General features: G+C 37.8%; 1 protein-coding gene across 4 annotated transcripts in view; it reads left to right on the top strand.

Moving 5' to 3' along the window:
* BCO2 (beta-carotene oxygenase 2) overlaps positions 1-16,520 on the top strand; it is a 52,456-nt gene that overhangs the window by 7,772 nt on the left and 28,164 nt on the right. Inside the window, exons 2-3 of one of the 4 annotated variants that reach the window (XM_058545217.1) lie at positions 3,991-4,148; positions 12,981-13,185. In XM_058545217.1, coding sequence (XP_058401200.1) covers positions 12,995-13,185 — 191 coding nt within the window. In that variant the 5' untranslated portion in view covers positions 3,991-4,148; positions 12,981-12,994. Of the gene's footprint in view, positions 1-3,250; positions 4,149-9,937; positions 13,186-16,520 lie in introns of those variants that run through there. The other 3 variants (XM_058545216.1, XM_058545218.1, XM_058545220.1) reach the window with 3 other exon arrangements.

The following is a 16,520-nucleotide window of genomic DNA, read 5'->3' as shown; positions in this document are numbered from 1 at the left end:
TTACTGTGAAGTAATTGATCTGATGTGTTCTCTTTTCAGTCAACCTGGTGTTTCTCTTTCCTGTTGATTTGTGTCATTTCCCTTCAGTCGATCTGGTGTTTCCCTTTCTGATGGATCTGATGTTTTTCCCTCTTATTATATGACCTATTCGGATCTGCTGCTATCTCAGCCGATGTGGATGTTTTCCCTTTCCAGTCGAGCTGGTGTTTTTTCCCTCTTATTATTTGACCTATTCGCATCTGTTTGTGGACTGTCACCTTTACTATCCTCTATATAATAAAATATACCTTCAGTCCATTTGTTTGGAGTGGAAAGTTTCTTTTACGTCTCCGATCGAATCCCCGAACCTATCATAACAGGAGCACAAGCCCCTCCTGCCTGGCTTGCCAAATTTCTGTAGCTGGAAAAACCCGGGACCATGTCACCGTAGCCGAATCAATGAACACAATGATCAGGGATTGAGGAAAAGAAAAATGGTTTAATTTTGCCAGCAAAATGAGGCTGTGGTGGAGTCCAAAACCCACAGTCCTCCTAAGGCATTGGGAGTTGGGGTTTATAAAAGAAAATCTGTGGGAAAGAAGGTACTATCTAACCATTTGTTGGGGAAGTATTGCAGGGGGTCCCAGGCCCCTGGTGCTGGGCCAGCTGTTATCTCTATCTACAGCAGGAGGTTTAGGGCCCCATTGATCAGTCCTCCCGTGCCACCCGAAATTGGGCCCTGGTGTGAGGAAGGAAACTGCCACCAATTAACAGTTACAAAGTTTACAAGGTTTTAGATAGGGGAGGGGGAGCTGTGGCTTTGCAGTTCAGTGTCCTCCCATCAGCCTGCATTTGGCTGAGATAAGGGAAGCTGCAGGTGTCCTCCGTTTGTCTGTCTCCATGATGAATGGTAGGTTTGGTGCCAGGAACCAGGAGTTGGGGAGCTTCAGCTTCTTGATAATTTCTAGCTATCAGTTTCCCTGTAGCAAACCTCAAGAACTGGTGATTAGCCATAACTTCAGTGAGACCACCTGGGCTTCTAACAATTTATTTCCATTTGCCTTGTGGAATTCAGGGATACAAAGGTTAAAACAACCAATATGTACATGTGAATGTATCTTAGAGAAGAAGCAAAAGGGAGAATGAGTGTTTTTTGGTTTTAACCCCATATATGCTGGGTTCAACATAGGGGAACTGATATCAGGGCTGGCATCAGTGAGGAGAAGAGAATGGGGAATGGTTGAGTTTGACTGGAGTGGAAGGTAATAGTGAGAGGCAGAACTGGGCACGTAGGTTGGTGCGAGACTGTACAGTGCCTTCATCAGTGCCTAGCCAATCAGTTTAGACTTTTCTTGGTAGACAATGAGGAGTCATTTGTGAAGGTTTCATGTAGGAGTATATGGTACCATCAGATCTGTACTTAGGAAGTTCAGTTTAGTAGCAGTGCTTCCTAACTTTTTTCACATCATAGCACACATAGAAAATGATCATATTTTTACCTCACACTGGAGTAAATTAGATGGGATCTGGAGCCTGGATGAGCTGCTTAGAGCTGGATGAGATTGGCTTGGGGCCTCTGGCCATCCCAACAGCTAAGGGGATCGAGAGGTCCACTGATTAGGAAGCTCTGGCATAGAAGGTAGCTTCCTTATCTAGTTTTTCCTTCAAATTAAGAGGCAGTGATAATATCCATCTAAGAGGTTGTGAGGGCCTATATTAGGACAATAGAAAGGACATGACTCATAGGCAAGAGAAGTTGAAGCATCAATGTTGATGAGGACAGGTTTGGGCCAGAGGAAAAATTTGGGGCACTGCCCAGGAGGGGTGGACTGGTAAAAATCCCTACAAAGGGTTTGCCCCCAGACACCCTTGCAAACTGCTGAGCCCTAGTAATTTATGCTGGCTACCCTATATTGTCCCCTTAGTGTCCTCTTCCTGGCCCTCTGTGGGTATAGTCGGCAGAACTTAACCACTTAGGGAATGTGAGGGGACAATGAAGAAGATGAATTCAAGGCCAAGAGAGATTTTGAAACTAGGTGATTTAGCAGGTGGGAAAATTAATTTGGAAGGGAGAAAATGAAAAATTCTCTTTTGACATGTGGGGAGTCATTGGCAAGAATTAATTGGTGAAATTAAGGGACTAGATAAGATTACCAAAGGAGAGTGCTAAGATTAAAGAGAAGAGGGCCAAGGTCAGACCTTAGGAACACATTCCTGAGGTGATAAGGGCAAGAGGAGCTAATAAAGAGAGTTAACATTTGGAAATTATCTCCTATTATTATATTTAGTTATGACGATAGACATGAATGGGAAGTATTATCTTCCTTTTATCCACATTATTCCCATTTTATTCTTGAAAAACCTGAGGCTCAGAGTGATTAATAACTTACCCAAGCTAATAGAGAGTGAAACTGGCATAAAGGAAACAAAGAGGGAGCAGGAAAGTTAGAAAAATGCAATGTCTTGGAAGCCAAGAATAGAAAAGGGTTTAAGGAGGTGTTGACCACAATATCAAGTATTATGGAAAATTTGAAGAGTACATAATAAATTGCCAATAGTGTGCTATTGCCTACAGAACATATAGACATGTAAATATTTTCTAAAATGTAAAATGTTTTAAGTTCATGAATCTCTACTCAGACAAGTGACCAATCAGTTTATTCAATTTAATTCTACTTAAGTAAGAGGAATAAAATACCTTACCTCAGGGAATTTATTTTAATCTAAGAGGAGAGTAAGATAAATACGCATATTAATAAAAGTAGTAAGATATCCACGGATTTTCTCCTCTCGGTTTTCAAAGCATCCTCTTTATACCTCTAATATTGTAGTTCTCAAATTTCAGTATGCCTAAGAATACCTGCTTGCCCTACCCAGAGATTCTGATCTATTAGGTCCAGAGTAGTGTCCATGAATCTGCATTTTAGAAATAACACATACTGGTGTTATTTCTAAAATGCACCAATAATACCAAGTAGTCCTCAGACCATACCTTCAGAAACAATGCTCAAATGAAACAGTGATTACAGTATAAATGATCTGTTTGTATCTCTGTTTACCAGGCAGTGAGTTCCTTTACATCACGGTTCTAACACATTTTATCCCTCAGCAGTGCCTGCCACTTTGCTAAATGAATAAATAATTCAAAGAAAAAAGGTATTACATCTTGTTGGGTTGATCATTAAAAGCTGTGTAAATAATAATAGCTATCATTTTTTGAGTATTTACTATGTTGTAAGAACTTTTCATAACCTAATTCATTTATTATTTACAGCCTTAGGAGCAATAAGAGTTATTATTATCACCATCTTAGAAAAAGGAAACAGAGCATAGAGAGGTTAATTGTCTTGCTCAAGGCTATTTATTTGGAAAATGGCAGGCCAAGATTTGAACCTAAGCATTCTGGAGGCAGGCAGAGCCTTGGCCCACACTCTTAAATATTACAATATGCTGCCTCTTAAAGGAAGTAGCATTTGAGATGGACTTTGAACAGTATGTAGAATTTCCTTAGGGATAGATTAGTGGGAAGGGCATTCAGAGTGAAAGTGAATTTTATTTGGGAAATCAGGAAGTAGTTAGTTTTGACTTGAATTGTTACTGAAGGGGAACAGGTTTTGCCACCCCACAATATGTCTCTTTAGCATAAGGATTATTGTGAGCTAAAGGCAATCAAAACCCAGCAGATTCAGGAAAGCTCTTTTACCTCCCCCTCAACTGCCTAAATTTACATTGGAAAAGGGGTCTGTACCAGGAAGAGAGCTATTACCAGAGATACCTTTTTATCTTAAGAAACTTATCTGCATAACAGAACCACCTTTGTTTTTCAAACATCTCCTCTGCCTTCCTGTGAATGACCTTTCTTCCCCAGATCCCTACTCCTTTTCTTAGCTCAAGATGTTGTATAATCTCAATTACCTGGCTGCCCTTTGAATCTTCATATCTTTATGGGGCTCCCATATGTATGTAATTAAATTTGTTTTTCTCCTGTTAATCTGTCTTGTATCTATTTAGTTATTAGACCAGCCAAAGAACCTAGAAGAGAAGAAGGGAAAAATTTTCCACTCCTATAGTTGACAACTACAAAGGGAGCTTCACTGGCTGGACACTGCCCGTTTCCAAGGCTACTGTAGCTGAGAGATCCTGGGACCTCTGACAAAAGCCAGCAGAAGGTAAGGATTCTTACCATGTCAGTCTCCCAGATCTCTGACTGCAGGGTCTGATTGAATCGAGAGTGGTGAGAGTCCTTTTCTTTTTCTAAATTTAGATTAGCGCGAGAAAATATTTGTATTAACTAGTGTCTTAGGTATAGAGACCTCGGTAAAAATTTGTTATGAGTACTTTTGTTTTCTATTGATCCCTTTCCTCCCAGAGATGGTCATTGTTTTCTTTTGTCTCTGTCATCTTGTTCTGTGTATTGAGAGCTTGGCTTTGTGAACAGTGAGAATATTCTCTCTGCTCTCTGTCAACTGGAGGATTCACCAGCATGCGTCTGGTGGACAGCTAAATAGGCTGTGGATCCAATAAGCAGCATTCCTTTTGCCTGACTATGCCAGCTCTCAGGGGAGTTTGTCATAAGGGGTCCTGGTCCACAAGGGGCCTTTGTCATCTCAACCTTCATTGTTTGTTAGTGTTGGAAAAGTCCCATTCCAGTAGTACCTGCCCAGTGTCACAGATTAGTGGGTCTGTGACTGCAGGCCTCTCACCTTCTTGCGGGAAACTGGAGACACCATTTGCACTACACCATTCTTACTGTTACCACACAAAATTGGGGCTCTCTTGCCTGATGTGCATAAAATAAATAATTATTATGGCATCAGCTTTTGGGAAAAGAAATGTAGCTTTATTTTGTGAGATCCATCTGCAAGGAGACAGGGGGCATGTGCCCTCAGATCTGTCTCCCAAATCCAGGGCTTGGGGCACAATTTATGGGATGAAGGGCAGGGCAGTCTGAAGTGTGGAGATAAATGATTGGAGCTAAAGAGAAGAGAGGTAATTGATGATCTGTGCAAGCATAGTCAAGCTTCATGCCGATTCATAGCATGCATGTTCACAAAATGGTGGCATTACTGTGATCTTTAGCTGTGGAGTTTTTAGCTCTTTAATGGCAAAAATGTCACTTTTTGAGCATTTGCACAGGCCCAGTTGATGGGCTGGTGGTCTCAACTGGCCTGAACTGGACAAGGGATCTCAGTTCCTGAAAAATAACTCTTAATTACTCTTCTGATAAGATGGGGTCAGTTGAACTGGTCCTGGAGGGCCTGCACTTACATTACCACCTGTGACAACAAAGGTCTTTGCTTTCTCAGGCTAACTCTAGGAGTGAACTTTCTGGATGTTGTCAGGGCTGCGTCTTTTGCACCCTCCTTTGGAAAGCCTCTTTCGTCCATGGCTAAGCCATAAAAAGGTCTATTGGTTTAAGTTGCTCTTGAGATTAATGTGACTACTTGTCAATGGCCAGATGTTGGATCCTTTGAATTGGCTATGTTAAAAAAAATTTTTTTTTATAGAGCTCTCATCCTAAACAATTGTCTTATTTGTACCTATGGAAAGATCAAGTTTAAAAATAGATACAAAGGAGGGCCGGCCCCGTGGCTTGGTGGTTAAGTGCGCGCGCTCTGATGCTGGTGGCCCGGGTTCGGATCCCGGGTGCCCACCGAGGCACCACTTCTCCGTCCATCCTGAGGCCGAGTCCCACATGCAGCAACTAGAAGGATGTGCAGCTATGACATACAACTATCTACTGGGGCTTTGGGGGGGAAAATAAATAAAATAAAATCTTTAAAAAAAAAAAAAATGAACCTTAAAAAAAAAACTCTTTAAAAATAGATACAAAGGAATATAACAGCTAGCTTTAAGGACTCCCTTAATAAGATGAAAGAACAGAAATTAGACTTAGAACAAAAATTAAAGTCCACATCTAAAATAAATTCCCCTTCTCCACCTTCTTATACACCTCTTTTATCCCCAACTCACTGTCCCTGACCCTCTAGAAGATCTTTTGGATCTCTGGGCCCCTGATCCAAACCGCCCTCAAAATCCAGCTCCGTCACCTCAGCAAATTCCCTTAGATCCCAAGACTCCTCCAACTTCCCCAGAAAATCCCTTAAACACCCAGCTGCCTGTTTTGACTTCCCTTTCTTTACAAGATTTACAGAGAGCACTCCAGCCTGATCTCCAGACCTGGGGTATACAGGTTACTCATGTAAATGTTAAAAGCCAGGAAGTGAATTTAGTAGAAGCCCCCAAGACAGATGGTAGGGCTTGCTTTGCCATCCTTATAATTCCTCCTACTTTCCAGGGCTCTGTAATCAGGCTCTGCCAGCTTCAGGCCTTCCCATGCAATGTCCTTTGAGAATGTAGGACCCCTGGATCCCCACTGCAAAGAATTAATGTCCCCTGGACAGCAGCAGATCTTCTAAGTTATAAAGCTCTTTTACTTCCACTTTCAGAAGATCCTACCAAATTTAGATAGGAATTAGAAAGATTAGTAGCCATTCACAACCCCACTCACAGGGACCTAGATTGGCTGTTAAAGGGAGTTCTTCCTACCCATGATTATACTATAGTTATCAGACAAGCCGGGTGGGCCCCTGGGGAAAAACCACCTCACAGAGGAAACAATGGCCAGAATTTCTCCCAGGCCCTCCCACAAATGACCAGGAAATGGCTCAGTTGAAGGCTGGTATTCAGGGGCTGATAGGAGCAATAGTAGAGTCTTTGCCACCTAAGGTGAATTGGTCTAAGTTGAATTGTGTACTCAGAAAGAAGGAGAGCATCCAAAAGCCTTTATTGAACACTTTATACAGAGTTTTCAAAGGCATACTGTACTAAATAAACCCTGAAGCTTCAGAATATAGAAGTCTTTTAATTTCCACCTTAGTAGGAAATTTTCTCCCTGATATAAAAAGTTAAATTCAAAATAGCATGGTTTAGTAGGCTAGTCAACCTCTAAACACTATAATGGAAGCAGCCACCCAATTCTTTGAAGATAGCTTGCAGAAATGCAGGAGAAAAAAGGAGTTAAAATGAACAATTCTTGATTTGCAACTTAAGTCTTTAGAGAAAAAGCATAACTCTGAGAGCAACTCAAAGTCCATTCGGGCCCTTTCCTATTTGCCTTCAGATATTTGGAGACATTATTAAAAAAATCAGGACATTGTAAGTACAATTGTCCTACACTTAAAAAAAAAGGAAGGAAAAATTTAAATAGTAATTACTGTAGACCTCTGATAATAGGCAAATATGCCCCCAAAACTCCATCTTGGAGAACACTTAGATAATTTCTCTGTGCTTTTGTGATGTAGATTTTCTACCCCCATCTACTCTAGGACCCAAGAGCCATTTTTTGAAATGAAATGAAATTTTAGGGAAAAGTTTCTCATCAGAAGGGAGAAAAAAGAAACTATTTGGAAATTGGGCTAATGAAAAATCTTAAATGTCCTTTCCACAAATATCAATAAAAAGCTTTAGCCATCTAAGCAGGTAAACTTAACTTATTCCAGTTGCCAAGAGAAAATTTGGATTCAACTGTTCTTTTCTAAACTAGGGAGTTTTTTATTATTGTCTTTGACTCACGGCTAAAATTTTAGAATAATATCTATAAGGTCTCTGTCTGTGTCTGTATGCATGTGCTGTATTGTATGACTTTTTTCTATCTCCAGATAGTATTGCTAAAATTACTTTGTAAAAGAGCTCTATTTAATTGGCTTAAAAATGAACAAGTGCTTATGTGATTTAGGTATACCTAAAATTGTCAGAAATATAACAGAAACTAACCCCAGTGTTTTTCAGGTGATCTGGAAAAGTATTTGGTGTTAAAACTAGTTTAAGTTTGTTGGTTTAATTAAAATAGACATATCTTCAGAGTTATCAACAATGAATATAATGTAGATATACAACTTTTATTCTACCTGGGTTTATTAGTCAAATAAATTAATGTTATCTCTATTATAAAATTCATCAGCAAGAAAAAAATGACTTAGAATGATTGCTGACTTTGTCTAATTTCTCATGAAGTTTTTGTGGGTAGCCTAAACATAATTGTTAGCACCAGGTGAATTAGATTGATGTAAATGAGATAAGAATTTTTAGGTGAGCTTTTCAACAATAATTATATTTTATGGTATGTCTACTTAAATAGTTTCTCCAAATCTTTTTTTTTGTGTGTGTGTGGAGAAGATCAGCCCTGTGCTAACATCTGCCAATCCTCCTATTTTTTTTTTTGCTGAGGAAGACTGGCCCTGGGCTAACATCCATGCCCTTCTTCCTCCACTTTATATGGGACACTGCCACAGCATGGCTTTCCAAGTGGTGCGTTGGTGCATGCCCAGGATCCAAACCGGCGGCGAACCCCGGGCCACCGCAGTGGAGTGCGCACACTTAACCGCTTGTGCCACCGGGCCGGCCCCTCCAAATCTTTTTTGTAACTAAAAACCTTAGAGTTTTACTAAGTTAAGTGATGGAAGTTCATTGACTATCTAGATCATTTCCAAATAAGAGAAAATAATGAAACATTAATTACAGAACATAGATTTATCTACTTTTGGCTTCCTGTTGCAGAAAAATTAAAGATAAATTTGGGTCTGTTAGCAAATATGTCTTGTGCCACATTGAAAGACTGTACTATTTAAAAAAGGGTATATGTTTTTAGAAGTTATTGAATGTATTCATAAACATGCCAATCTAAAGAATACTGGTGTAACAGACAGTTCACAATTGCTTACTTCTTAGATTTCAGTAGAAATTAAACTTTCTATGGGTTAAGAATTCTAACCCTGTAATTCTAAGAATTGATATATGTAATTAAAACTACTAGAAATAATAAGGGAAACAACTCTGTATGCAAAGAAAGTAGGATGTGTTTTGGGGTAAGAAAAGGTATGAAATATGAAGATGCATTTTTGTTAAGGGAAAAGATAGTACATTTGTCCCAAAGTAAAACTGGTTATTTCAAAATGAGAAAGGAGGGAATAAAGGACAAATTAAATAGAAAGTTGGGAATAGAGAAAGAGAGAGAGAGAATCTTACCTTGTGTGGTCAAGTTGGCTAAAATTCAATGAATTTATTATAAGGATTGTAAAATTAAGCTTTAAAATCAGTAGTGTCCTTATATAAAACTAAAACTTGATTTTTCTAACATCTGTTAAAAAGACAAAGTTTTCTTAGACTATTGGTCTGCTCCTGGTAAGATATTGTGAAAGGCTTTTCTTTACCTTTTAAGTAATCTGCCTAGAAAGCAAAAATTCTGTGTTTTATCAAAATAATTTCCTGTACTTCATGTTACCTTTATCATTAGGTCCTTGATTACTTAAGAAAACTGAGTCTTCTTAATATTAAAAGAACTAAGTTTTTCTCACAACTATATAACCTTCTGTACTTGCCTTTGAAAGCTTTTATTGTCACTTTGGTCAAATAGATAATTAAGTATTATTTCATAATGATTTGTGATCTTATTTAGTCAAATGTCCAAACCTTTTGATATTTTGACAAACTTCCCCAAATCAAATTCTAAATAAAGTCTCTTTGATCTGGAACCAACTTTGGGATTTTCCAGAGGGCCCCTGGAACACCTCAAAAGATTTGTTCTCTCTCCTTATAAAAAAAAAGGGAGAGAGGGAGATGTTAAACTAATTAGGCTTATTTGATATTTTAAATTATGTGGGAAGCACTGTCAATTAAGAAGTAATGCTAAACTTTTAGATCCTATTTGTGTGGATTAATATGTTATTAATATAAGTGTTCTAGAAATTATATGAAATTCCTAGAAATCTGATATGTCTTGGTATAATGTTATTAGTCACAATTCTGGTTATTCTCTTGAAATGGTGTGTGTCACAGAAATAAGCAAATTTCCTTGTCACATGCATTATAATAAACTCTCATCAGATCTTTAAACATGACCATTTTAAAGACTTTTGTCATTTATAGTTATTGTTTTGCTCTGATGCTTTTGCAAAAGTGTTCCTGTGAAAGTGCTTCATTTCCAAGGAGATTCATGGAAAGGACTCTGGCAAGCACAGGTTTCTGACAACTTTAAGATCATAAAACTGAACTGGCTAAGAATTTCCAGAACTATTGGAAAAACTGGGTTCAAGCAGAACAAGAATTAATAACATAGGACTGAATAAACTGATGAGGACTTTTTGTTTGAAACATTGCTCATTCTTTAATGTTTTGTTTTTCTAGATTTAAGGAAACTTTTTTCTCTTTTCTCTTAAGCTAGCTATGACTTACAGCAATTTGGTAAAGTTATACCTTTGTAATCAAAGATGAAACAATTACTTTTTCTCCCTACCTGATCCCTCTAGAATTTGGAAACTTAATGAACATTCTTTATGACAATATATTTATTTGCATAAGTTCAAAAGAATTGGAAACATTGGTTCTATTACCAAGGCTTTGACCGGAATATCATGTTCAAGAGAGATGTGCATAGTACCAGGTATGACCAGACAGCTTTAAGGAAGTAATGAGCCAACAACGCCTCTTGGAAAAAGCAGCCTGGTACCTTGCTTACAAGGTTCCTGCACAGCCTAACCAGGTGAGTAAGGAAGGTCACTTCCTGGCAGGTGCAGGAACCTCAGGATATTTTGGGGGACCTCAAGAAGAGAGCAATTTACCCAAAGCTAAAGGTATTGCAGGCAGACAGCAAGTCTTTGGCTTGGCGTCCTAGCCTTGAGAGGCTTTTAAAAATCTAATCTAAGATTTCTTAAGAAAAGTTTCAGCAAAGCAGATTTAAGAGAGTCTATATAATTAGTCACTATTCTTGTTGCACTTATGTAAATAACCAGGCCAAATTTAATAAGACTAGACTTATTTTGCAAACAAAATTAGTTTTACTGTAATTATCTTTGGGAGAAATGGGAGTGATCACAGAAAGAAAAATTATGTTTCAGTAGAAACTATAATACACTCTTGTGGATATCAGATTCTAGTTCTGTTAATTGTATTTGAGGTTTTGTTATTTACCTGTAAACTGGACTGGATCCTGAATTCTTCTAGTTGCTTCAAACATTTGGCTAGAAATATCCAAACTAACATTTCCAATTTTCTCCCACTTTTTTTGACTTGGAATCATTGAGAACTCTTTCCCTGGCTCCCTGCAAAGTGAAGCTGAACAACTTTGATATAAATTTCAGAGAAATTGCTGCAACAGCTCATGTATGGATGACCCTTGAGCCTGTTGCTGTGTGGGCCACTCAGAAAGTTTACCTGAACACCTGATGGCATCATCAGAGATATTCAAACTGCAAAAGATGCTTCAACCCTTACATCTAGAAATCTTCTCTTCTCTCAACTGGTTGCCCTCTGGACTCAGATTAGGTTTATAGTCTGGTCCAATCATTAACCATATTTTTATTTTGTTTCCATAGAAATGCCTCTTACTAAATACCTGATTGCTTGCTTATGCAGTATAGGCCTAGCTTTGGGAGCCCATCTGCGTTATCCACCTCCTGAAATGAGACACAACTGTTTTAACTGAAGTGACCTATTCTCAAGACTGAGACTGGTTCAGTGAGATATGGAGCAACATATCAACTTAGCTTCTGGATTGTGAAATTTCTTACTTGAGTTTCAAAGGCGGCACTGAAGGGGAGCAGGTTTTGCCACCCCAAAATATCTCTTTAGCATAAGGATTATTTTGAACTAAAGGCAATCAAAACCCATCAGATTCGGGAAAGGTCTTTTACGTCCCCCTCAACTGCCTAAATTTACATTGGAAAGGGGGCCTGTACCAGGAAGAGAGCAATTACCAGAGATACCTTTTTACCTAAGAAACTTTATCTACAATGTTTTTTGTTTCCAAACATCTCCTTTGTTTTCCAAATATCTCCTCTCTCCTTCCTGCGAATGGCCTTTCTTCTCTTTGTATCCCCAGACCCCTACCCCTTTTTTAGCTCAAGATGTTATGTAAGCCTCAACCTAGCTGCCCTTTGAGTCTTTATATCTTTATGGGGCTCCTGTATGTACATAATTAAATTTGTTTTTCTCCTGTTAATTTGTCTTATATCTATTTAGTTATTAGACCAGCCAAAGAATCTAGAAGGGAAGAAGGGAAATTTTTTCTGCCCCTACCTTACATGTGGGAAAGTAGAAGGTCTCATGTACTCTAAACTGAATTTTTGAAAAAATTTGAAAGGAATGGGATAATAGATAAAATATTGTAAAATATTTTGCTAAAAGAAAGCAGATCTCACTTCTTCAGAGGAATAGTGTTCCTCTGTGTTAATTTGTTTTTCTAGTTTAGACTTCTATATTGCTGTCAAGTTTTATAAAATAAAATAAAGGAGTGTATTTTATAGTACTTAATTAATTGTATATTTGACAACCCCTCTATGTTAGGCAATACTGCCTGTGAACACTAAATAAATATGAAATAATAGGGACAATTTTTAGCTCCTTATTTTATATGATTTTTTTTCTTGTGACTTTTGAAGTTCAGGTAATTTCAGACCATGAATCACTGCATAATTTAATTTATGACACCCTTCTCCTAGAAAATTCCATGTACACTCATATGTATGCCATTAAAATAGAAAAAATTATTACTACTAAATTCTCATAAATTGCGGTATCTTTGGGATCACATTCTGAAGTACTGAGGTCAATGTAATTATGGTAATATTGAATGGTGGTCATTTTTTATTATAACAAATGAGTTTTACTGTTAGCACATCGGGAGTCAGCATGTAGATTCAGTCTTGTGAAAAGACGAGCATTGTTCAACCATGAGAAATGATAATAGTAGTAATTAAAGTCCTGAGTTAACTCTTAGGCAGATTTGTATTGCAAGAATACAAAAAGGATTGTTGTGGTTCAAAAATGGAGAACTAAAGAGTTGGTGGTCTGAGAATGAAGAAGGAGAGAGAAGAATTTGGAGACTGTATTTGGGTTAGGATTCCATTTCCCTTACCAGTAGATAAGATTATTGTCTATGGAGAAACAGGCATGTTTATAGAAGACTGGTAAAGTTTTTTGTGCTTTTGATTTCCTCTTCACAGTTTTGAAGAAGTACATGGAAAATACTTATAAGAAAAAAGCGATCTTCAGTAAACGGGAAGGTCTTCCATGTATTGCACCACTACTAACCACGGTGGAGGAGACTCCACAGATCATCTCTGCTCAAGTTCGAGGACATTTTCCTAAGTGGCTCAATGGCTATCTACTTCGAATTGGACCTGGGAAATTTGAGTTTGGGAAGGATAAGTAAGCCTTGATTTTGGAGAGCAATTTGGATTTCTTAGTATGGGCTGGTTCTATGCAATATGCATTGGTATCTGCTTCCTCTCTGAGGCTAACATTGCCATGCAGTCCCTTTGATTACAGATGAAGAAGCTGTAATCTATAGAAAAAAAATGGAGACAATTCTTTTTTAAAAGTCCTGATTTTCTGCTCTGTAGAATATTATGAATTTGAAGTCCTCAGAAGGTTTATGCCAAAAGAGAAGAGTCAGGAACTGTCTGTATGACTACCGAGCTCTATTTCACCACAAGTTCCTGAAGGAAGGGGCAATGTCTTCACCTCATACCACTCCCTTACCGAGTACTCTGCAGATACAGTGGCTCTTTCAGTTCCTCAAATTGGGCACGTTTATTTTTCTGAGTCTTGACGTTGTCTCTTTCGTCTATCTTCCCAAATCTAATTCTTGTCATTCAGGTGTCAATTCAGATCTCATGTCCTTTGAGCCTTCCCTGATCTCTCAATCTAAAAATGCTATTATTTATTATATTACCTATTTTAATTCTCTGCACAGCACTATCAGTGTCTAGTATTTTTTTGTTTTTATTTCCCAGCTGTGTTCGCCCACCAGAATGTAAGTTCCGGGAGTTCAGGGGCTTTTTCATGTTCACCCTGTATCCCCAATTTCTAGGACAGTGCCCTGCACTTATATAGCATTCAATAAATATATGTAAACCAATGAAAAAAAATGACTCTTTTTAAAAAAATTTATTAAAACTAAATGCCATGGAAAATTTTAGAGAATTTCCACAGTTATTCTAAAATTGAGGAAAAATAACATACTACTGACTGTTTAAAGAGAACTCGGCCTTTTCTAGTCAATGAAAATTTTTGATACCCAGTATTGGCTGAAATTAATAAATTAATTTCCACCTAGGAATTAGATATTCCTAAATATATTTTATTCTTTCTGTTCATTTCTTTTGTTAATTTTTTTCTTATGATCACAGTGTCATGTCTCATATTACAACTTTCTTTTTGGAATAAATCCTAACAGCAATGCTTTATCATTATTTATTTTTATTGAAGTATAATTGATATACAATATTATACTAGTTTTAGATATACAACATAGTGATTCGATATTTTTATACATTATGAAATGATCACCAGGATATGTCTAGTTATCATCTGACACCATACAAAGTTATTTACAGTATTATTGACTATATTCCTTATGCTATATGTTACATCCTGTGACATTTATTTTATGACTGGAAGTTTGTACTTAATTCCCTTCACCTATTTTGCCCATCCCCTCATCCTCTTCCCCTCTGGCAACCATCAGTTTTTTCTTTGTATCTGTGAGTTTGTTCCTGAAAAACACCAGTAACTCTTTAGTGTATCATTTCTCTGTCTGTCTACTAGGGACATGAAGTCATGTGAAGAAACCCTATGGTCAGGAAGGAATCTGCTTTGCTTTAAACATTTTTAAGTATTAGAAGTTTTTTTTTGTGTGTGAGGAAGAGCGGCCCTGAGATAACATCTGCCAATCCTCTTTTTTGCTGAGGAAAACTGGCCCTGGGCTGACATCCATGCCCATCTTCCTCCACTTTATATGGGACGCCACCACAGCATGGCTCGACAAGCGGTGCATCAGTGCGCTCCCGGGATCCAAACCGGTGAACCCCGGGCCGCCGCAGCGGAGCACGCACACTTAACCGCTTGTGCCACTGGGCCGACCCCCTAGAAGCTTTTTTTTCATTATAAAATTTTTACCTGTGTAAAGCTTTTTGAAATATAGAAGAGAGGGGAGAAAAAGTGTGTACCACATCCTCTCTTAGCACTTTGGTGTATTTCCTGCTAGTCTTCCCCCCATTTCTATAGATTTGTTTTAAATAATTATAATCATATGTAGAATCTTTTTAATTGAGGTATAATTGACATATAATATTAGTTTCAGGTGGATAACGTAATAGTTCATATTTGTATATGTTGAAAAATGATCACCAGAATAAGTCTAGTTAACGTTCATCACTATACAAAAAAAATTTTTTTCTTGTGATGAGGACTTTTAAGATTACTCTCTTAGAAACTTTCAAATATGCCATACAGTATTATTTACTATAGTCACCATACTGTACATGTAACCCCATGACTTATTTATTTTATAACTGGAAGTTTGTGTCTTTTGACCCCCTTCACCCATTTCACCACCCTCCACCCCCCAACCCCCACTTCTTGGCAGCCACCAATCTGTTCTCTGTATCTATGAGCTTGTTTTTTTTTTTTTTTTTTTAGATTCCACATGTAAGTGAGATCATACAGTATTTGTCTTTATCTGACTTATTTCATTTAGCATAATGCCCTCAAGATCCATCCATGTTGTCATAAATGGCAAGATTGCCTTCTTTTTTATGGCTTAATAGTATTCCATTATATATATATACCACATTTTCCTTATCTATTCATCTGTTGATGGACACTTAGGTTGTTTCCATATTTTGGCTATTGTAAATAATGCTGCCATGAACGGGGGGGTGTGCATATATCTTTTTGAGTTAGTGTTTTTGTTTTCTTCAGATAAATACCTAGAAGTGGAATTGCTAGATCATATGGTAGTTCTATTTCTAATTTTTTGAGGAACCTCCATGCTGTTTTCCATAGTAGCTACATCTATTTACATTCCCACCAACAATGCACAAGGGTGCCCTTTTCTCCACAACCTTGCCAACACTTGTTATTTCTTGTCTTTTTGATAATAGCCATTCTAACAGGTGTGAGGTGATAGCTCATTGTAGTTTTGATTTGCATTTCCCTGATGATTAGTGATGTTGAGCATATTTTCATGTACCTTTTGCCCATCTGTATGTCTACTTTGGGAAAAGGTCTATTCAGATCTTCTGTCCATTTTCTTTCTTTTTTTTTTTGCTGAGGAAGATTAGCCCTAATATCTGTTGCCAATCTTCCTTGGTTTTTTGCTTGAGGAAGATTATCCCTGAGCTAACACCTGTGCCAATCTTCCTCTACTTTATATGTGGGTCGCTGCCACAGTGTGGCTGATGAATGGTAGATCCGTGCCTGGGATCTGAACCTGCGAACCCGGACTGCCAAACTGGAACGCGCCAAACTTAACCAGTACACCATGGGGCCAGCCCCAGATCTTCTGTCCATTTTTAATTGGATTGTTTGTTTTTTTGCTATTGAGTTGTATGAGTTCTTTATGTATTTTGGATCTTAACTGAATTTTTTTGCCCTAGTTTTAAAAAAACTTACACTGTCAAAAGCCTTTTGATTCATGTTGTTATGCAATCTGAGTGACCATTATTTTTAATGGTTGGATGATATTCCAGGAACCATTG

The sequence above is a fragment of the Diceros bicornis genome, chromosome 7, assembly GCF_020826845.1.
Source record: "Diceros bicornis minor isolate mBicDic1 chromosome 7, mDicBic1.mat.cur, whole genome shotgun sequence".
NCBI lineage: Eukaryota > Metazoa > Chordata > Mammalia > Perissodactyla > Rhinocerotidae > Diceros > Diceros bicornis.
Note: the sequence above shows the minus strand (reverse complement) of the source record. Positions and strands in the feature narration are given on the sequence as shown.